Source organism: Engraulis encrasicolus, chromosome 23 (genome assembly GCF_034702125.1).
Source record: "Engraulis encrasicolus isolate BLACKSEA-1 chromosome 23, IST_EnEncr_1.0, whole genome shotgun sequence".
NCBI lineage: Eukaryota > Metazoa > Chordata > Actinopteri > Clupeiformes > Engraulidae > Engraulis > Engraulis encrasicolus.
Genome location: NC_085879.1, coordinates 30787012 through 30809935, shown reverse-complemented (window position 1 = coordinate 30809935; position 22924 = coordinate 30787012). Strand labels below are relative to the sequence as shown.

Here is a 22924-nt window from a genome sequence, read left to right as displayed (position 1 = left end):
GAATAATAACTTGCAACTGCTACCAAAATAGCAAGTGGAGTATTGTTTAAGATGGATAAAGAAACCAGAATGCCAGTATACACGGTCTGTAAATGTCCACTGTTAACCTGCTTGCTTTTTTCTTGTTATGCCACATTATGTGTCATGTGATGGATCTATTGCACATTACTTCTTTGTGTTTTACATTATTTACAAATAAACAATATTTAGCGAAACAGTAAGACTTTTCTTTGCAGGTATTTTACACTCAACCTGGACTCCAGCTTTGAGTCTAGCAGCGCATGTTCATTCTAATACTCACTCACTGTTATGATATTAGTAACTATAGCATAGGCTATCATCATGAGTGGAAAAATACTCATTTGCCAACATATTTGCTACCACAACACAGGTCTTAGCTTGGTGGTCCAGTCCAATTTAAGACACAGAGAATGGCTGGATGAATGGAATAGCTTTATTTGTAAAATGCACACATGTACTAGACATTTATTTGCCAAAAAAAATGAATGCGTATATTCTGGGTAACAACAGGGCGATGGTTGTAAAAAAAAGAGAGAGAGATGGCTATCTTAGATAACATCTAGCCTACCTTATCTCTGTTACCCTATTGTTACCCAGAAATATGGTATACCTGTAGTAATATATTTTTTCTTGGCAGTTACATGGTATTTACTTTGTAATTAGGCCTACCCCTTTTTACCCGTTAGATGTAACTTCTCTTTGTTACCCTGACGTGACCCAGAAAGTATGGTAACTGTACCATAAAAGAACCTGTTACCGTAAAACATACGCTCTCTTTCAGTCCAGTTGTAGTATGTGAAAGTTACAAAAAAACAGCTGCTTTGAGTTACTTGGGATGTATTTTTACCTTCCCACAAGTCACAAGTGAAGACTCAGGCAACTGACAGACCACTTCCTCTTTAAACCTGGTTTGTCTGAGGCTGTGGCATGATTGTCTGAAGAAAAATGTACTTCAGTATTACCGTATTATGACTTTAAGGTCACATCATCCTCCCCTCTGGGCCTGCAAGTCATTGCAATGTGTCCCATGCTTCTTTTGATTGGTGAGTAGTATTTTTTTAGTTTAGTAGACTAAACTAATCAGAGGACATTTCTAGATGTAGATTTTATAACACTAATATCAATGTTAGAGAAATTGAAATTCATTATTAGTTCACATTAGATTTGTATGTTCTCTTAATAATTTCGAACATTTGTGGAAAAAATATCTACAGTATGTTGTTTTTTGTGCTGCTTGCATGAGGCTGGACATAAAGCTGTTGATTAATTCTCTACAATCACATTATATTCTCAACAATGCAACCCTGACTCTTCTCAAACAAAGTTATCACAAGCGCTTTGGACCTGTCATCTCAAACTGGTAAGCAAAAATTGTTTTGTAAGTAAATAACTAAAAAAATAAACAAGCCATTGTAATTTAGACCCTATCTTTTGACATTTCAGATACCAGCCCTGCTGAGATTTTTTCAACAGCTTCTACGCTTTGGGAGGGAGATAAAGTGGAAATTAGATGTTCCATTTCTCAGACCAATAAAGTCCATAGTGGTGATCGGCACATGTATCTCTGTAAAGATGGTGTTGGAATTAAGATGGAGATACTGAAGAGCTCGAAGGAAGCCGTGTTCACCCTAACAAATGTCAGCAAAGACGATTCGGGGAACTACAGTTGTGTGCATTCAAAACAAATAGGTCTCCCTGATAGTCTAATAGCTGTTGACAGAAAAGTCATCTCTATCCATGTTAAAGGTAATATACAATTTGAAACTGGCTGGTCTCGCAGCAATTGTTAAGTCATAGCTGTAATATTTTTTTTAGCTTTCCAATGGTAGTAAAACATGCAATGATAGCAAATAAAAAAATGCATGTGTGTTAAATTGGCATGAACTGTTTGTTTCAGATTTTGTAGATGCCAAGATCTTCATAAGAGATCCCTATGTGTCTGAGGGAGACACTGTGGATGTCAAATGTGCGGCTCTTGAGATCCAAACCCAGAAAGCCTTGCACATGTACCTTTGCAAGAACGGACATGGTGTCAATATGGAAGTGGTTCAAAAGAGTTTAGAAGCTCATTTTCAACCCACCAGAGAAAACTCAGGTAGTTATAGTTACAGCTGTGTGTATTCGACTAGAAAGCACCCCATTGGCACCGTCAGGTGCAAAACCGCCACTTCATTCAGCCTTCATCATACCACAGGTAAAACACCATAACGGTATGTATGTCCACCGAGCCCTCACGAAAAAAGTCTTCACGAAAAAAAAATAGATTAATTTTCGTGGTGCATTCACGTTATTGCCCGTTTTCGTGGTAAGGCAACGAAACGCTGCCTATTCACTTGAATTGCCCCACTGCTGCTATGGTTATCCAAGCGTCTGCAGGGGCGGGGAGGGGGTGCTGACAGAACACTGCTGATACACTCGGGACTCACTAATTCGACGCCCTTTCGGTACTTACGCCTTACATCCCCTAAATCTAAACCTAAACCTAAACCTAAACCTAACCCTACTTAACCCTAAACCTAACCCTAACCCTAACCCTAACCTTAACCCTAACCTTGACCCTAAACTGCTTGTTTGAAATGTTTGATTACCATGTGACGGTAGGCTACCGAAAGGGCATCAAACTAGTGGGTCGCTAGGCAACAGTCGGGCAATTCAAGTGAATAGGCAGCGTTTCGTTGCCCTACCACGAAAAACGGGCAATAACGTGAATGCACCACGAAAATTAATCTATTTTTTTCGTGAATACGGTTGGTCCACCACACATAGGCTAAACAATGTCAGCAATGCAACCAAAGAACAAACTGTGCAGTATTCCTCTAGGTTTCAATTTACTGAAATTCAGTTTAATTAATGTAATTTAATTAATGTGTGTGCTATGCAAAAAAACCTGTATCAGATTGGAGATTGGCCAAATGGAACAGGCCAACGCACAATCGCAGTTTCTACTCAAATAATCAACAGTTGATTGAACTTGTTATCATTAAAGTAATACTACATCCTTTACAGACCAAAGATCCCACTTTGGGGCCTCAGGGGTCACTATTCCGGATGATCGGAAAAGCAACATAGGTAATGTGTACATATGGCTACAGGTCCGCACTCATGTTTGGCTATACAGATGAGATGAAGTTACGCTTTCTGTTATGTATGACTATATATGGCAATACCTTCACATATGGTGTTCCATACAGATGAACTTGTGTTACTATGTCTCTCTTTTTGACTAGAGATGGATGTCCATATGTGGAGGGTGAATGTCATCAGACTCCTGTGTTCAGCTGTGGTCATGGCAGCTCTGGCTGGTCTGGCTTACTCTCATTTCTGCAGCAGCAAAGGTAATTACGACCAGGCCAGTGCACTGTTATCTCAATCAAATGATGAAACATTTGTAATCCCTTTGCACAGAGCCTCACCAAATTTGTAATGACTAAGTCTTAATCTGTGCTGGCTCTCAGAGTCTCTCAGAAAAGTCAGAAATGTTGTGATCTACTGTAGTTCAGTTTTTTCAGCAATGAGTGAAAGTGGGCCCATAGTATGCGCAAAGATGCTACATAGTGCCATTATATCATTCAATACTTAATTTGCACTATGTAGTAGGGATGGCACAAACCGCACCGAAAACCGAAACCGTAAAATTCACACACATACCGAACCGAACCGTGCAATCCGTGGCAAACCGCAATTCATGTACTGCCCAGAAAAATATGTAAAACAGAGATTCTAGGAGTATCCAGTCTCTCTGTTAAAACATTAGCCTATAACCAATCAGAGGATGACACAATTAAAATCACACCATTTTCACATTATAAGCCTATACAAACCATATGTAGGATATTTAGTGATAAGTCCGATTCTATTAGCCAGTTGAAAGAGGGCATTTGGAACGCTCAGACAGCGCACATCAGCTGATGACAGTTTAAGTGCAAGCGCAGGTTAGCATAAGAGGCAGTTCTCAGACACAAGCAAAAGGTCAAATTCAACCTGCGCATCATCACTTTGTAACTGCAGTTATATAAATATTGTTTAATATTCCCAGTGCACCATTTATCATGAACTAAAAATAATAAACTAAGACAGTGAACTAAGAACCGTAGAGAACCGAAAACCGTGACCCTGACACCGTGATATGAACCGAACCGTGAATTTTGTGAACCGTGCCACCCCTACTATGTAGCCTACCAATAGATGGAACAAGTAACATTTAATTATGAAATGAAAACCATCTAATATAAATATCTAATGATAAAACCTCTTAAAATACTAAGCATAAAATGTTGAAGTTATTTAATGTGTTCTTGTACTGTATTTTCTTGAAAGGTCTGAAACGCCCACACCAGAAAATGCCCCAAACAGAGAAGGAGTGTTTTGAACTAACATGAAGCCACATCATCTGACAAGGACATGTAATGACAATGTTTTATATTACTGATCTTTATTATAGTACTATATTACATTATATAGTTTTATAGTACGTTGCATTACTGTACATTATATTATGGTGACACATTTCCTGTATCAAAAGAGTATATATTTCCATTTTGCACAATAATTTGAAACAGCGCATGTTAAGAGTTTTTTTGTATGAGTCATCATTTGGAAGTTTGTTCAATAACATTTGAATTGCACTCTCAACAGTTCATGAAGGTGAAGTTATATCCAGAAGTAAATGTAAAAAAATGCACATAGTTGTGGATTGTTTTAAAGGGACACTGTGTGAGATTTTTAGCTTTTTATTTCCAGAATTCATGCTGCCCATTCACTAATGTTACCTTTTTCATGAATACTTACCACCACCATCAAATTCCAAGTATTCATTATGACTGGAAAAATTGCACTTTTCATGCATGAAAAGGGGGATCTTCTCCAGCGTCCGCCATTTTGAATTTCCAAAAATATTCATTTTTAGCTGACTGTATTTGGACCATACTAGAAAATATTTGTTTATTACTTAGTAAACTTTCATGTAAAGATCAAATGTGGCAATAAGGAGCCTAGTTTCAATGAGCAGCATAGTTGCAGTACCTTTTTTGACCATTTCCTGCACAGTGTCCCTTTAAAGAAAGAAAGAAAAACACACACACATGAGCAACCAGAGCTGGCAACCCTGCCCACTGGCCAATGCTAGAGGCATGTGATGTGTTTTTGCTGCCCTCTGCAGGGCTTCCTCTATCAGCTCGGTTGTATCATCAAACTCTGTGCGGCTTCAGGTAAGGGGATTCCCAATGCAATGAGACATGGCACAAACTAAAAGGATGAGAATGCAGGAAGCAAAACGTTAGTTATGATATGATACGATATGATACCTAATTATTGAGGTAGCGGTGAAATAAAACATTCTTATATTATATTATATTTTGGGTAACACTTCACAATAACCTTCCGCGAAATGGTTAACTAACGGTTAACTAATATTAACTAATGGTAAGGTGTTATTATGTCGCTCCGGAAAGGCGGGGGGGTTGGGGGGGTTATAAGCTCTGCTGGATAAGCGCGATTAATAATCGTGATCATGGTTTTGATCTAAATAATCGTGATTATAATTTTTTCCATAATCGTGCAGCCCTAAATGTTATTGTCAACAGCAAATGACAGTAAGTGTTTTACAATTGATTTAATAATGATAAAACAATGCTTATAATAGTATTATAGATGCACAACAAACCATTAGTTATCCATTAATTAACCATTTATGCGGAAGGCTATTGTGAAGTGTATTATATTATATTATATTATATTATATTATATTATATTATATTATATTATATTATGTGGCACAAACTAAAAAGATGATAATGCAGGAGGCAAGACGTTAGGTATGATATGATATGATATGATATGAAATGGTATGGTATGATATGATATACCTTGTTACTGAGGCAGTGGAGATAAAACCATCAGGCCTATATTCTATTCTATTCTATTCTATTCTATTCTATTCTATTCTATTCTATTCTATTATATATCAGTAAGTAGCCTATCACCCCAATGTTGCTCAGACTCAGCTCCTGACTAAACCCATCTCATTCAATTAGCATACGCACCAGGTAGAGAGAAAACAACAGAGTGCAGGCGAAGTAAGCAGCAAAGATGTAGGCCCCCACGTTGGCCAGCGATATCACGTAGTCGATCACAAAATACATGTTGATGCCCATGATAGCCAGAGTGAACACCGTTCCCAGGACTTTGGAAACTCTACAAACATAGACGTGGTCAGGGTGTTATTTTTTTAAATTGTTGTAGAGGGGATGAAAATAATGTGCAAAACAGAATGGCAGATGGACATATAGACCTACTGTGTGTGTGTGTGTGTGGGGGTGCGTGTGTGTGTGTGGGTGTGAGTGTGTGTGTGTGTGTACATGCCATGTACACACTCTGTGTGTGTTCATTGTTCTATATGTTTTGAAAAATAGATTAGACCACATTAATTTGTGTTAAGTAATACGGAGGACTCTGATGAAGACGCATGTCGAAACGTTAGTCTTACTGCACTGAAAAAATAAATAACAGAAAATAGACATCCGTGTGGCATCAGATTTTTTTCCCTTTGCACTCGTGTTAAGTAATGTTTCTGCATTTTGTTATCATTGCACATCTTTATATCTCTCTTACCACAGATGATTGTTCACATAAGCACTCTACTCACCGGCCGTTAGCAAAGTCGCTCATCAGAGAGGTCTGGCTAGTGAATGTGAGGATGGGAATGAGGGCAAACGGCAGCTATTCATGTAGTAGCAAAAAAGAAAACATAGTCTTGTCAATAAATATGAGTGTTTACCATTTAAAAAGATGTAATAAAGGTTTAACATTAACATACTGAAAAAGGATATCAAATTATACAGTTAACACAAATGTGATTCCTTTTAGTTATTTTACACTATATATGAACTGATACAGCACACAGTGTGAAGCAAAATTCCCAAAAGGTTTTTTTCATCATTTGATCCCTAGAAGGGAGCAAATAATGTTGACTCAGAAATTACTTGATTTGTTTTATAAGCAGTGAGTCTGGGTTTTACAATCAATACGTAATGTGTATTCGGTTAACCGAATGTCACTTAAGGCCAACAGTCATAAAATGTTTATGACATGGACATAATGACATAATAATATAATTATTACACATGCATAACTGTGCCATGACAATATTATGACACTGTAATGACATGCTTATGACACCGGCGTCAAGTTAAGTGTTATGCTAATGCTAATATTGCCAGACCTGTACACTCTGCAGCGCATTGAGGATGTCATTGAGCCACGTCAGGTCCTGGGCGTCATTGAAGAAAGCCACCAGCAAGGTGGGCACGATAGCAATCATGCGAGTTATGAACACTCGAAGGAACTTGGACCACTGGAGGTTTAAAAAGCCCTGAAACACATCAAAATGGAGATGAATAAAACTGACAGGAGAAAAATTAATTTCATTTTCAATCTCAATCAATAAATGTCATCTAGGAATAGGCTATTTGGTGGTGGTAAAAACGCATGGAAAATGTCAAGTTTGTCAACAACATATTTTGAAAAAGAATGACTTAACATGTTACATGATGGACCATTCAGATAGTGGCAAGTACTGTAAAACATTGCAAGGCAGTGAAACATAAAAAGTAAGTTCCCCTGCTGGCTGTTAACTTACAAACTTAAGGCAGCAAAGCAACTTGCTTTTTTACGTTTAACTGGCTGCAATGTTTAACAGTGAGGTTAAAGATGAATTCCAGCCAATTTGAACATGTGGATATATAGCCTACTATATTCTTCATGCTACGCCTGAGTCAATACCTGACAGCACAACATCTTTTTTGTTCAGCCCTTGCCAAGATCCTGGCAAGTCAAGAGTAGCAAAACCACTGAAGCATTGCATTAAAATTAGCAGGAATTGAGATGAAGGACATCACATACTTCCATGACATATTGCCCAGAGTAAGTCCCTGTCATGGTGGAGCTCTGGCCGGCAGCGTAGATCCCAACTGCCCATATGTACAGGGCAGCTGGACCAAAGTAGCAACCCAGGACAACTCCCTACAGCAACAAAGACAAAATACGACTAAATATTTAAGACTACATTACCTTACATTACATTTTGCTGATGTCTTTACCCACACACATATACAAACTTTAGACACGGGATATTGTTTACAGTCTTTTTTCAGGGGCAGAAAATGATTTACATCAACATGGCATGAGATGCCTTGCTCGAAGTAACATCAATGGATTAAGGTGTAGGGAGACCACACAGACAACACTTAAACATTTCAGGCTAAGCAAACGTTTTTTTAATTATTATTATGGCTATTCATGATATTCTTCAAAATATAAATTTACAAACACACCCCTTTGTAGATGTCCACTTCAAGTGTTTCGTTGTTGAGTGGGAAAAGGTCTGTATGTGCACTGCCAGTGGAGTTGCATTTCTCACTCTGGAGGATAAACAAAAACAGTTTCTTTTGATGGCTTTGCTTATACTTCAAACAATTACAACCGTAATAATCAATGAAATGAGACAAGTTATGTGACAGTTATGAGACCAGTTATGAGACCAGTATGTGACAGATTACCTAAATGTCAAAACTCACCACTTCCATGTTGGTTTTGTCATAGAACGCTTCTGCAAAAACGCCCACCACGAAAATGTTGATAATGAGTGAGACGAAGAGAGCAATGGCCGACTCGATCAGGAAATACTTGTTGGCTTCACTGACTTCTTTTTTATCGCGACGATCTATCTGTCGGGACTGTGTGAGAAGTGAGTAAAGTAAGTACGGTATGGTTAGATGTAAATGTAAATGTAAATAGACAAACAGAAACTGACAGATTGTTGACAGGTTGATTGATTGATTGATTGATTGATTGATTGATTGATTGATTGATTGATTGATTGATTGATTGATTGATTGATTGATTGACTCTAAACTTGAGCTGCATGATACCAGGAAAAATGAGGATACTCGATATCATGATGGCCTGCAGAGATGCCGATTTTTAAATTATATACATTTTTAGTCATGAATGTTGTCTTTATAACAAAAAATTAGCAATTTATTGCAAATCTTCATGTTGCGATACCAGTCATTTTCATGATACACCTATCGCAAATGTTGATATTGCGTATTGATATTGAAACATTTTCAATATATTGTGCTGCCCTACTGTAACCTCCTACCTTTACGAGAGCAGAGTGTAAGTAGATGTTGTGGGGCATGATGATTGCTCCGATGATTCCCACAGCTTGCAACAGCTCTGCCCTGCCACATCCAGGGCAGTAGGTAGCAAACAAGCCCTTCACCACCTCGCCCTGGTTTGGTGCCACCATCACGTACTGGTGAAGAGAGACGAGGCACGTTTTATTAAAATATTTTCTTCCCTTATATCGATCGAAAAGAACATTTTTCATATGTGTTGTTTCAGGTTCTGCTTTAGTTTCATGTTTTATTTGTCCATTTGAATTTTATTTATTCAAGATGTATAGGCAATTTATTCTAACATATCTTGCTGTGACACTTAATAAATAATAATATTAACACATACTGTAAATATATAAATGTATATAAATAAACACATATAATAATAATATTAACACATCAACTTGTAAGCAATATAAGTATAGTCATTTATACAGTATAGGATGTAAACTATATATATAACTCAAATTGGCCACCACCAGATGTCACTCTGGAGCTGTGTGTGTGTGTGTGTGTGTGTGTGTGTGTGTGTGTGTGTGTGTGTGTGTGTGTGTGTGTGTGTGTGCGCGCGCGCGCGCGTGCGTGTGTGTGTGTGTGTGTCAGAGAGAGAGAGAGAGAGACATACAGACAGACAGACAGAACGCTTGGATATTTACGTACCTTTTTGTATAGATGGTAGCAATGTGTATGTGCAGGGTTTTGAATATATATATACGTATATATATATATTGATAATTTCTGTAATGTTCATCCAGACTACAATTCTTACCTCATATCCAAAAGTGACAGCCATTATGGCGATGAGAAGAAAGAAGAATGCTTCAAGTTTCCTCAAATCTTGAAAAAAAGAATGACAATCAGTCAGGGCAGTAACCAATCCAAACATTACTGTGATTCGTAAAGCAAATGGCACATATTGTCAAAGTGACTGCACTTACTAAATTTCTCCAAGAAGAAGAACAAAAATGTGTCGCTGATGGTGATCAGAACACCTCCCCACAGAGGAATCCTGAGGACAAAAAAATAAATAATCATCATCTGCGGGCGCACAATGCATACGTGTGTGTGTGAGTGTTAATATATGGTGTGTGTGTGTGTGTGTGTGTGTGTGTGTGTGTGTGTGTGTGTGTGTGTGTGTGTGTGTGTGTGTGTGTGTGTGTGTGTGTGTGTGTGAGAGAGAGAGAGAGAGAGAGAGAGAGAGAGAGAGAGAGAGAGAGAGAGAGTATACATGTTCTATACTTGTACTATGCTTTGACAATACAAACTTTTCTTCTGTCATGCCAATAAAGCGCTTTTGAAATGAATTGCATTGAGAGAGAGAGAGAGAGAGAGAGAGAGAGAGAGAGAGAGAGAGAGAGAGAGAGAGAGAGAGAGAGAGAGAAAAGAGAGAGAGGGGGAGAGAGAGAGAGAGAGAGAGAGAGAGAGAGAGAGAGAGACGTAGATAGTCAGTGGATCACATAAAAAAGAGTGGGAGAGGAAGTATGACCTTCCACCAGACACCAAGCTGAAGGCGATGGCACAGCCGATGACCTCCTGGATATCAGAGCCCAGGATGGCCAGTTCCACCATCAACCACAGCAGGATACGTGGCACCTGGGTGGGCAGAGCAATAAATGTAAGCATTACTGTAATTGTGACACATGATGAATGGGGGTGCAAAACGCACACCAGAAAAGGAGGTGCAGACAAGCAGTCAAACACTTGCAGGAGAGAAGCGTCACACAGGCCGAAACGTTGTCACATTAAAGACTTGTTTATGCAACTTGGGAGTGTGCAGCGCTTCTCTCCTCCTTAAAATCACACACACACACACACACACACACACACACACACACACACACACACACACACACACACACACACACACACACACACACACACACACACTAAAAATGCCATGCCTTATTTTGATGACTACGCCATGTAAGAGTTTTGGAAGTTGCACAATACAGGGAACTTTTCCTGAATTGGTGCCAGAATGTCTCATTCTCTTGGCTTACAGTCAAATTATCTACAATATTCAGTTTCAGTTTCTCCTTGTCTTGTTTGTTCGCAAATGTTACATATTTTAGTTATTTGAAGACAACACCCTCCTTCTTCAGATGGTTTCATCTTTTATATACTTACATCACATTACATTTAATTTGAAACAACTAATAGGTGGGAACACACAGAGAAAATAAGGATACAAAGGTTAATGCCGGAGGCTTTTGGATGTCTGCAAGTTACGTTTTGTTTTGAATTAAAGCAGTCTTTGGACATTAATTAGGTGCAAACCACTGACTAATGTTTCAATAACATATTCTTCAGAAGAGCCTAAATACTCTCAGATTCTTTGGTTTACTGGAGTCTTGGAGTCCAGGGCTGGACTGATCATCTAACATACAGGGCATTTTCCCGGTGGGCAGATAGTCTTCAGGGCCTATGCCTTTTTTTTTTTTTGCTTAACATTTTCCCTTAGAGAACAGCCCACAATTTAGATGGGGCGATCCATCATTACATCTTCAGCATAGTGAACTGATCCCATCATAATTACAGTATAATGGGGTGGACCAGTGCTTCCCAAACTTTACCATGACACGGTACCCCATATAGCGGTAAACTCTGGCCAAGGCCCCCCTTGAATAGGTGGTGCGTGCCACATATTTTTTTTCCCATACCCCGATGGACAGTAAAGGTTATTAGGTTATTTATTTTTATCTTTTTAACTTTTTAACGTACTTATTTATTATTGTTCTAGCTCCCTCTCCTCCTTTTTATGAAGCTGCTAATGCACTTTTTACAAATGCACTTTCACTTTTACTAATGTACTTGTTTATTTTTTTCTATTTTCTTTAACATCTCTTTTTTATCTCTCCTACATATACTTTTTAACCTCCTGGTCTTGTGTTGTATGTATGCTGTCTACTGTCTTTGCACAACCTGTATGTTACTGCTGCAACAAATGAATTTCCCCATGGCGGGATAATAAAGGGCATACTATAGGCAACAACACCACTGATGTATTTACTCAATCATCCATTCATTGCATTGTCTTGGGGATGCCTTTCATTGCACAACTGCAAAAAAGAAATGATTTAGCAGAAGAAAGGAGTTCAACATTTCTGTATCATAATCTGAATGGACAAAGTGACAAAGTGACAAAACAACAGAGGTGAATGATCTGGGGAAGCAACAACATACGCTGTAAACCTAGCAGTGAAAGTGAAAGTATTTGTCATCGTGACACACATAAACCACAGCACACAATTAAATTCCTTTCATGCCTAAACCTTTTGCAAGGTTTTCCCTGCAAAACTAGTTTTGGTGTTGTTGATGTCTTTGCTGAGTGACAGGTAGCTGGGCTCAACTCCAATAATAACAACAACAATAATAATAATAATAATAATAATAATAATAATAATAATAATTCCTAAACAATTCTTGGGTCTACAGAAAAGCAGAATAAGCATTTCCGTAGTCTACTATTTCTTCTTACTTTATATAGGCCTACCATTCAGTCATTCCGCCCATCGATGATGACAACTAAGCAAGCAAACAAGACAATTGCCTAGGGCCTTCAGCTGAAAGGGGCACCCCCTTACAATGACTGGTTATATACTTGTATGCTGCTATCAAAATCCCTCTTCAGAGGGGCCCTCCTTAATAGTATGAAGAGAAAAAACAGGACCCGAAGTCCCTCTTTGCCTAGGGCCCCCCATACCTTGAAACGGCTCTGCATGCTGATTAAGATTTTACACAGAAAATGTGCCTTTAACCCACTCCTACCTGTGTTTAGTAGAAGTAGTATGTGTGATTAGAAGATGTATGTTACCTCTCGGGCGTCATTAAGGGCTGCCCCCTTGCACGGGTGAGGCATACGTAATTGCAATTTCTTTGTGTGCAGTGTGCACTTGTGTGCTGTGGAGTGCTGTGTCACAATGACATATGGGAGTTGGAGTTTCCCAGTTGGGCTTTCACTTTCATTTTACACTCACCTTGCGATACTGCTGCTGACAGACCTCTGCTAACTGCATGCCCGTGACCACTCCTAGTCTGGCAGCCAGACGCTGAAGAAACAGACCAATCACGGTCGACCACAGCACAACCCACAGCAGCTGGACCGAACAGCAAACAGGAGGAAGTGCATTCGTTATACATAATTTTAATGCATAAATAATTACATTTGAAAAAATACACTGATGGTATTTTCCATGATGTAATAAACCTGGAATGCAATGATAGACCTACTGATCACATACGTGGTTGCAGACATAACACGACACACACAGTCCAAATTAGAGGTGTGTCGTTCACGAACGAGCCGGTTCTTTTGAACGGCTCTCTGAAGTGAACGATGGGAACCGGATCACAGCTGGGGGAGCCACTCGACTGTTTTCATTCATTTTAAGCACGTGACCTCGACCAGAGTAATCCTACAATGCATTGCAATGCATTACAAAAAAAGCAAAGCAATGTTTAATTGTTGGCCTTAAAGAGTGGCAAAAACAGTCTTTAGAAGCAAGAGAATAATCAGTTGTTGTTTGAACAAAATCAACTTGAGGTGGAGTCAAATATTACACTCTAAACACTGAATAAATAATTTTAAAAAAGCCAAAAGAGCCAGTTTTTTGAACGGCTCTTTGAAAGGAACGAGCCACTAAGATCCGGATCCCGTCAAAGAGCCATAAATCCCATCTCTAGTCCAAATGAAACCTCTTCAGAATAAGAGTCTTTGTGTCTGTGTATATATATATGTATGTGTGTGTGTGAATGTTGATGCTAACATGCTCACATGTGCTAAATCGCAGGTTACTAGGTAACTGGCAGAGTAGGCCTGTGTGGTTTAACAAGGTTACAAGGTAACTGGCATAGTAGGCTATGTGGTTTTACTGTACCTTAAAGCCAGCTATAGCTCCAGACTGCAGGTCCGATTCAATGTTTCCAGGATCCAAGTAGGCAATACTCATGAGGAAACCAGGGCCGGTGAAGGCCCAAAGCTTGCGAAAACTGAATATCTAGAATACAACATGGAGGAGTTGGGGTTCAATGCTGATATTATTACATAATGTGGTGTTACAATACTGCATGCTGTACACAGAGAAAAATAAATACAATTATTAGGTTTCATCTCTAATAACAACTGCTGAGCAACAACACACTTTTAACCGCTAAGAGTAAAAAGTTGGACTATGAGGTCACTGGATTTTACAGGACTTGACATTGCCCTTCAGGTATGCATTCACCAGGTAAATTGATAGGTTTTCAAATTTCTCATTGGAATGAACTGAAGCTTTCACCTGGGCTCATATCATACAGTATTGTACACATTAAAATTCATTCAGTGATAATTCATCACCTTGAGAGAGCAGGAACAACACTGAGAGTGTTGAACTTGACTCTGTGCGTGTTGAATTAACACTGGAAAAAAATGACTATCTTATTTCATTCTGTTAACCCTGTGAGACCTGAACCATGAAAGCAATGAGAGAAAATTCAATTTTTTTGGAATTTGCTTCAATATTGGTCCCTTATAAGAAATGTAAAAAAGAATTTTCTAAATTTTGTTAAGGTCACTGAGATATTTAATGCATCATATATGATGCATCAGGCTTTAATGGATCAGGATTTCAGGATTTCATGACCATTGAAAAATGACTTTTAATGCATTTACAACTTTTTTTAATTTAAAAAAAGTTGTCAGACAATTTAATTTGAGGATTATCTTTAAATATTTAGTGAGATCCTGCCATTTTTTTAAGCCTATCCTTGTTTTAGCAGGACCATATTTTACATTTCCCACAGCCTGGTTGGGTAATTTTTTTAAATCTATGTAAAAACATAGCTGATCGACTGCTTAACAACCTATTTATGAGTGTAATATAGATCATTATTCATTTTTCATGTGTAATTTGAATATATTGGTCCATTACTACAATTGGACCATTTCTCCATTCACTTCAATGCATTTTTTACGAGATCATAATTTCAACATTTTGCATTACATTTTCAAAATTGCAAGTAAAACCTGTTTCTTAAGGCAATATCTTCGTCTTGAAGTAAAACAACTTGTATGTTTTGTTAAATGATCGTCGTGGTATGCTTTGTAAGTTTCCCTATGGCAAAATGCGTTGATGGTTGACTTCCTGCCACCGCCGGATGGTGCTTATTTGTTTCATCAGTTTTAGCACGATCTCTCTGCAACACGGTGTAAAAATATAAACTCTTCCTAGATTAATTGCACAAAGCAAGTGTTCAAATTAAAGGATGTAGAGTTATATTTCGGAAATTTGTACACAAACCCTTTGCAATTTGACGATATCTCAGCGTCGGTCAGGGAAACCGCTTCTACCCCATTTTTGCATTTTTCGCCGAGCTGTGGTCAACTTGTTGTTGACCGCTGCTCTCTTTTGGCAGTTTCCGTGTACTGCAGGATGTTTGGAAATGACATGCAGGATGTTTTTTATATCGATTTTTTTTTGTGTCAGCGGGGAGAGGGCTTTGAATTTGATGAATCAAATATGATGCGTCCGGTGCGATAGGGTTAAGTATACAACTCTAAATAACAGCATCATCATTAATCTTGTTGTTCATTCTGCTAAATATAGAATCTCTGAAATAGCTGTTTCCGGACACTGTGCTGATTCTGTGCTACAACAACTAAAAATCACTCCCTTCTTTCACCATAGTGGAAAGTGAAAGGGAAGTCAGCTGAGAACTATTTCACCATGCAAAATATTACTGCTGAGATCGAACAACTTGGAAGCCAGGCATGATCCCTAGTTGTATCTATCTACAGTATCTGCTGTGTGACCTCTTGGTTACAATCCGCAATCACAAAACTGCGTCTCATTATTTATTTATATTACCACCATGTCCAAAAAGCAAACGCGTTTCGGCTATCAAGCTTTCATCAGTGCGTGGTGAAGGCTTGATAGCCGACAGGCGTTTGCTTTTTGGACATGGTGGTAATATAAATAAATAATGAGACGCAGTTTTGTGAGTGCGGATTTTTCTTCCTTAAGTTGATACTTTTTATCTCGCACCCAAAGACTTTCGTTTTTCCAAGAAGTTGAGCGCGTCCTTTGCCAAAACTTGACCTCTTGGTTACACACATTCCTCATGTGCCGTGGAGACAGCTGGAGCCTATTAAATGACATAATAATAATAATAATAATAATAATAATAATAATAATAATAATACAATTAAATTAAATATAATAAATACATTTTTGAAAAAAATAAATGAAAATGAAATAAAAGTAAAAACAAAATAAAACATAAAAACAAAAACAAAAAAGTTGTGAGCACACATCTTTGCCCTAGCCCTGCTTCCAGTTCCAAATCCTACATGTAGACCAACTGTACAGTATGTGTTTTCGTTGTGTGATGGTGGTGGTCATCTTGCGCTATAGTTTGCCACTCGGGACTCGAGCTCCCAATCATGGCATGGGAGCACAGGTGTGAAACCACTGAGCTAAAGGTCTAGGCCGATCAGCGCCATAGCATCTGTATGACGCTTCAGGAGGGAAGCAAGCCAGTGAAACGTAGAAAGGTAAGTTGCCCTGCTGCTTCAAGCTTGTAAATGATCTCATCTCAAGAGTAAACTCAACTCGAGGCTTTCTCAAGTTGAGTTAAATTACACACTTTAAGTCAGCACGGCAACTTGCTGTTTTTACATTTAACTGGCTGCAACGTTCTACAGTACCACCGGACTCTGCTAGTTGGCATCCGTTAGTTACAGTTGCGCCCTTCACCTGAGTGTCATCGTCTGGTATTGGGACGCTGGCTGTGGTGTCATCGTAGTGGCTGGCTGAGGAGCCCTGTTGAGCAGCGGGCGGAGGAAGACCATCATACTGGGCACCGGCTGATGAAGAGTCCACTGTGGAGCAGGTGGCAGGAAATAATGGGTGATCAACTGTTGCTCCAAGTAAGACAGATTTTGATTATTTTTCTTTTAGATATATATTTTTTTAGGTCTTTCGAGACTTCACTAGTGATGAAATAGTGGAGAGAGACAGGAAATGACTAGGGAGAGAGAGACGGGGAAGGATCGGCAAATGATCCGAGCCGGAATCTAACCCAGGTCGCCAGCACAACAGCCCAGAGCTCACACCGTTAGAGACACGGCAGGGCCCGAGATTTTAATTATAAGGTTGCTTTTACCAAAATGGTATAATGATTACATCGTAGCCTCTTACTGCAAATGGGGTCGCCGGCGCGCCTATTCACTCTTTGCGGAAAAGACTCAACTACATCATAACAACGCTGCTATGACAGTACAGAGAGCCTTAAGTAACAGATAAAGACATAGCCATTACCATTTTGCTGACAGTAAGGTTATAACATAGGTTCTGCGCAAAGGGGTTAATCTATTAATTAAGACCCCCTGCGATGTAATTGCAATGTTGTTTTCATTTTTGCGGTAACACCAGAGAGACAGGATACTCTTGGAATCTCTGGTGACACTTTACAATTCACATGCTGGCGTTAATACATGCTGGAATGTCTGTGTGAGTGCCATGTGTTCTGCAAAATGATTCATTTGTTAGGCGTATACTGTACAATCACAATGTAAATGTACATTTTACATTTCTTGTTCACAGCCAATATGGCCTTTGTTATTGATATAATCATAATAAGGCCCTAGAAGGCATATAATTCACTTATACAATAGGCATGTATTTGTGACTGACATGGAAACCTTATTCTTAGGTGTTAACAGTTTGTTAGTTTTTTGAGTTGGATTGCTAGTGAGCCCATCTGCATCAAACAACGACACAGCACTAAATTGTGGATGTGGTACTAGCTGATTAATTAATCACAAACTTTTAATTTACACACACAGATTACGGAAAAACGTGTTCTAGAGAAGAATAAAAGATGCACTCATGCTATTGCCTGTAACCATGCAGTACTAGAACAACAAATAACACTTACACAATCTGGAGTGTTCATCCACTGCACCTTGCTTCTTGGTCATTGTTGCTTCGACAATGCTGCAGGCTTACAAGCAAAAGATCCCTGACAATGGACACTTGTTTCCCTTTTCCACTTCCTTTTTATATTCCTACAGTGTATTCAACTTCCTACTGAAACCCTGCAATGGTAGGACCAGTGATATCTGAGAGCATGTGCAAGTGCAAACCTGATTGAGGGAATTTTTCTTATTTCAAATGACCCACCCCCAACAACAACAAAAAAAAACAGTGAGTATGAGAATACTGCAGCATGGAATTCCTCAGGCATAATTCTCATTCTATCTCTCTCGTGTGTGTGTGTGTGTGTGCGTGCGTGCGTGCGTGCGTGCGTGCGTGTGTCTGTCTGTCTGTCTGTCTGTGTGTAAAAGTGAAAGTAAACACTCACCTGGGAAACTCCAACTGCAATTGTTATTGTGACACAGCACTCCACAGCACACAGTGCTCACTGCACATTCATGCCCCACATGCATGCAAGGGCCCCAATGGTGCCCCAAGGGAGAAGTGCAGCAGGATGGTACCATGCTCTGAGTCTGGGTACTTCATTCATGGAGGAGGATGCAGGAGAGCACTGGTTAATTATTGCCCCCACCAAGCTGGCAGGTTGCGAGTCAAACCCAGAACCTTTGGGATACAAGTCTTATGCCCTAACCACTTACCCATGACTGCCCGTGTGTGTGTGTGTGTGTGTGTGTGTGCGCGCGCGTGTGCATGTGTCATAGACACTGCAACATAAAGACAATACAAAATCATCCTTGGCCCTACCGTAGCTGATATGGTAGGGCACACGTTTACCACTCAGCCAACCCAGGTTCGATTCCCGGTGCGGGTCCTTTGCCGGTCCTTCCCCGTCTCTCTCTCCCAGCTCACTTCTTGTCTCTCCTCCACTATCCTGTTATACAAAAACCAATAAAGGCTGAAAAGCTCAAAAAAATACTTTAAAGACAATACAACAGCATCCTCCTTCAAAGACATTGGGAAACTTGAAGCTCACTAACAGGCATTCAATAGGGCAGGGGTGGGGAACCTTTTTCATTCAAAGATTTTCATTGTGTTGCTTTCCATGATTACAATGACCCTAAACATACACCTAAGGCCAAAGTTGATTTTCTGGAGAGGTGAGAGTGAATAAGTGATTAAAGGGACACTGTGCAGGAAATGGTCAAAAAAGGTACTGCAACTATGGTGCTCATTGAAACTGGGCTACCTATTGCCAAATTTGATGTTTACATGAAAGTCTACTAAGTAGAATAATAAACAAATATTTTCTAGTATGGTCCTAGCACAGTCATTTTTGCAGCTAAAAATGGCTATTTTTGGAAATTCAAAATGGCGGACCATGGAGAAGATTCCCCTTTTCACGTATGAAAAGTGCAATTTTTCCAGTCATAATGAATAGGCCCTACTTTGAATCGATGCTGGTGGTGAGTATTCCTGAAAAAGGTAACGTTAGTGAATGGGCAGCATGAACTCTGGAAATAAACAACTAAAAATCTCACACAGTGTCCCTTTAAGTATGACACCTGATCTGCGTATTTGAAGTGTTTTGAAGTGACTTATCTGCTCATTTTCACATTCTGTTCAATAGGCAACAAAACTTTTGTCTTGTGAAAATCTGCCCTGTCTGTGTTCATTAAAGGGTCAATCTTTCTTTGGTGCATGAAATTTATTTTTGTACATACATTTTCATTCGGGAGGGTTGTAGCTTTCATATGAGTGACTTCGGAAGCCAAGTGATTAATTGAAAGTCAGGTTATTAGTTGTTATTCCAAACAGATGGATAGGCGACAACTGTTTTGGAGACGGCTGTATTGTATTTGCTTATGTACCATGTGCACATTTTTCATTCACCTTCTCAAAACTTGTTTGTTTTGCCTTCTCACTGACCTGGGCCTCGTTTCCGAAAGGGCCTTAAGTACTACTTAACGCTACGTGCTACTTAAGTTCACACGTAACACCATCGTAGAGCTCACGGAGCGTTTCCCAAAGCCAACTTAGCAAAGAACCATCGCAGGTTGACACGTAACTCTAAGAGCAATCCACGAGTGGTCTAGAGTAGTCTTAACGCGCTAAGATTGATCGTAGCGGCACGGCACAGTGGAGACACCCACAGGATATGAAGGGAAAAGAAGAAACCTGCGCATAAGATTGCTGTTTTAAGACGCGAGAGGCATGGCACAGTGGAGACACCCATAGGAAAAGAGGAAACTTGCGCTTCAAGTTGATGTTTTAAGACGGGAGTGTAGCCTAAATATCATGGCAGCACAGTTGACACTGCAACGAAAATAAGAAGGTAACATTAATTGTGGATGTGTAGGCCTATAAAATAAAAGTAATGTGTTTGGAAATATTTTACAGGTAGTAAAATAGTTCGACTGTGTTTGATAAACCTGGGCATAATTAAACTGTGATCAATCATAATTTGTGTGGGTGCTTCATGAACAAGAACAAGGCAAAATTAATAAGGGGCTTCAGCAACCAGAGACAAGAGTGTTAATGTCGGAAGGCCACTTCCGAAACTTTATTTATTTTATATTTTTTGAAGAAAAATGGTCAGCGAGTTGTTGCACCCTCTTTCATTGCACCCTCTTTCATCAGGCGACACCGAAAATACATGATAGTTGTAGGCGAAGGCTAGGCTATGACAAAAATTAAAAAGGCAGCGATGGGGATTCGTGTGGATTTTTTGTTTTAATAACAGCAGACTGCCGTGCAAAAATGTCCTCACAGTTGTGAAAGTCTTGAGCGCGCGGTACTTTGCGCACCGCTCACCACATGTGCCAAGCTCCTCTCCCTATTCCGACTCTAGTAGGCTAAGCAATAACAAAAAGGCAGCGAGGGGATGTGTCAATTTTGATGGACATTGTTTTTCATAACAGCATACTGACGTGCTCCCGACAGTTGTCAAGCATTGAACGCCTTGAGGTTGTAACTTTGCGCATCCCAATTTGGAACTCCAACTAGGCCTATGCCTACTTGTCTTCTTAAATATTAAGCTGCAGTAGCCAAGTGCACGCGCTTTATCTGGGTCTTATCGTAGCTCATTATTACCGTCAGTTGGGAGTTTTGCATTATTTCATTGTGTGTGTGCATTTTATTTCATTTGCCAACAATAACTCCTGTCGATAGTTGCAAACTGCTACAAATGTAGACCCTTATAGAAAACAACTTTTGATACTGACACACGCCTTACATTTTGTAAATGGTTTAGCAGCAGATGACGGCGCAGTTCACTCCGAGTACACTTCAGCACCACATATGTGGACAGCGATCCTTAAGAGCGACGCTACGAATGATCTTAGAGGCTGTGCACGCGCGTTCATGTACGAGTGTCTTTGGGAAACAGTCGTAGGAAATCTAAGAACATTCGTAGGATCACTGGTTAACGACACACGTAAGGCTAAGAACCATCGTTATCGGGAAACGAGGTCCTGATCGAAACATTGCTTTTTTAATTTAAAGTGATACTGTCCCATTTTTGGAAATAAGCTTATTGTACACCTCCCCTTGAGTTAAATAATAGGGTTTTACCTTTCTCCTGTATTTTCAACCGTTTTCTAGTTATGGCAGTGCACATTTTACCTCCAAGCTAACAGTTAGCATTGAGTGCTATGAGACCAGTTAGCCGCGAACTGATCTCATAGGAATCAATGTTAACTGCTAGCATGGGGGTAAAATTTGCACTGCCATACCCAGAGAACGGTTGAAAGTACAGAAGAATTATTTAACTCAAGGGGAGGTGTAAAATAAGCTTATTTCCAAAAATGGGACAGTATCACTTTAACAAAGTTTAGTTTTTGGACCGTATTATCCTTAAAAGGATAACTTCAGTCAATTTCAACATGCAGTTGTAATGCTCACACTACCCAGGACTTGTCAGTACCAGAGTTTTTTTTTTTCTTCTTCTTCAGGCTTTTCCGAGATCCTGGTCATTGTAATGGGGGCAGCTGTTTGTTTACATTAAAAAAAAAATAATAATAAAAAAAACGTTTTTATTTATTCCCAAAAACATCCAAAAGGTTATGCAACATCAGCAGACAACTAGCAAACAGCGGTACCTTTTGGGGAAATCTTTGGAGTAGGCCTATGTTATTTAAAAAAAAAATGTAAACAAAAGCTGCCCCCATTAGAATAGCTCATATCTTGGAAAGGGCTGATCCGAAAAATGACATCACCGGGTACTGACAAGTCAAGGGTAGTCTGAGCAATACAACAGCATATTGAAATTGACTGAAGTGGTGAGTGTACCGTCACACCGGTGAGACGGGAAAGTTTGGGCAGTGAAAGTATAGAATTCTGTGCGCCATACAATACAATTTGGAATTTCAGAATCTTGCTTTTTATAGAATGTTCACAACTCCTCCATTATGTATGATATATCACCACCTCAGACATCTGGTCTGCCAAGACTTGATGACCCGGACTAGCCAATTTCTGCATTGCTGTGGATATATATTTAGGAATTATAATATATTATCAAATGTAGGATTGTTTCCTCACACTGCTTAGGTATGTATTGTTGATTATTAAATGCATTGAAATTCAAATGACACAAATAACACAACATAAAGGTCTCTTTAAATATCCAGGGTTGGGATCTCAAGGCAGGATCATATGTACTATAAGATGTTTTTGACTTGCACCCATAACCCATGACATCTAAATGTTATTGCATTCATATATTGAAAACGCTTTGATTTGTTTCAATATTTTTTCAATATTTCAAGCCCAATTCTGCCCATACTACCTGCAACACTGCATAAAGAT

General features: G+C 39.3%; 1 protein-coding gene and 1 long non-coding RNA gene across 2 annotated transcripts; one reads left to right on the top strand and one right to left on the bottom strand.

The window, feature by feature from the left end:
- The first annotated feature begins 2923 nt into the window (after positions 1-2923).
- Positions 2924-4904, top strand: LOC134440304 (uncharacterized). The gene is made up of 3 exons (XR_010032942.1): positions 2924-3090; positions 3249-3356; positions 4339-4904. It is a non-coding gene; the product is annotated as an uncharacterized LOC134440304 (long non-coding RNA).
- On the bottom strand, positions 4903-18202 carry LOC134440303 (natural resistance-associated macrophage protein 2-like). The gene is made up of 15 exons (XM_063190325.1): positions 18120-18202; positions 16937-17061; positions 14078-14197; positions 13178-13297; positions 10687-10793; positions 10139-10209; positions 9970-10037; positions 9182-9337; positions 8595-8753; positions 8352-8438; positions 7921-8040; positions 7241-7390; positions 6665-6738; positions 6063-6213; positions 4903-5265 (listed from the first exon to the last, which is right to left on the bottom strand). The coding sequence occupies exons 1-15, from the start codon at positions 18160-18162 to the stop codon at positions 5191-5193; spliced, it is 1626 nt and encodes a 541-aa protein (XP_063046395.1). The 5' UTR covers positions 18163-18202; the 3' UTR covers positions 4903-5190.
- Positions 18203-22924: the final 4722 nt, after the last annotated feature.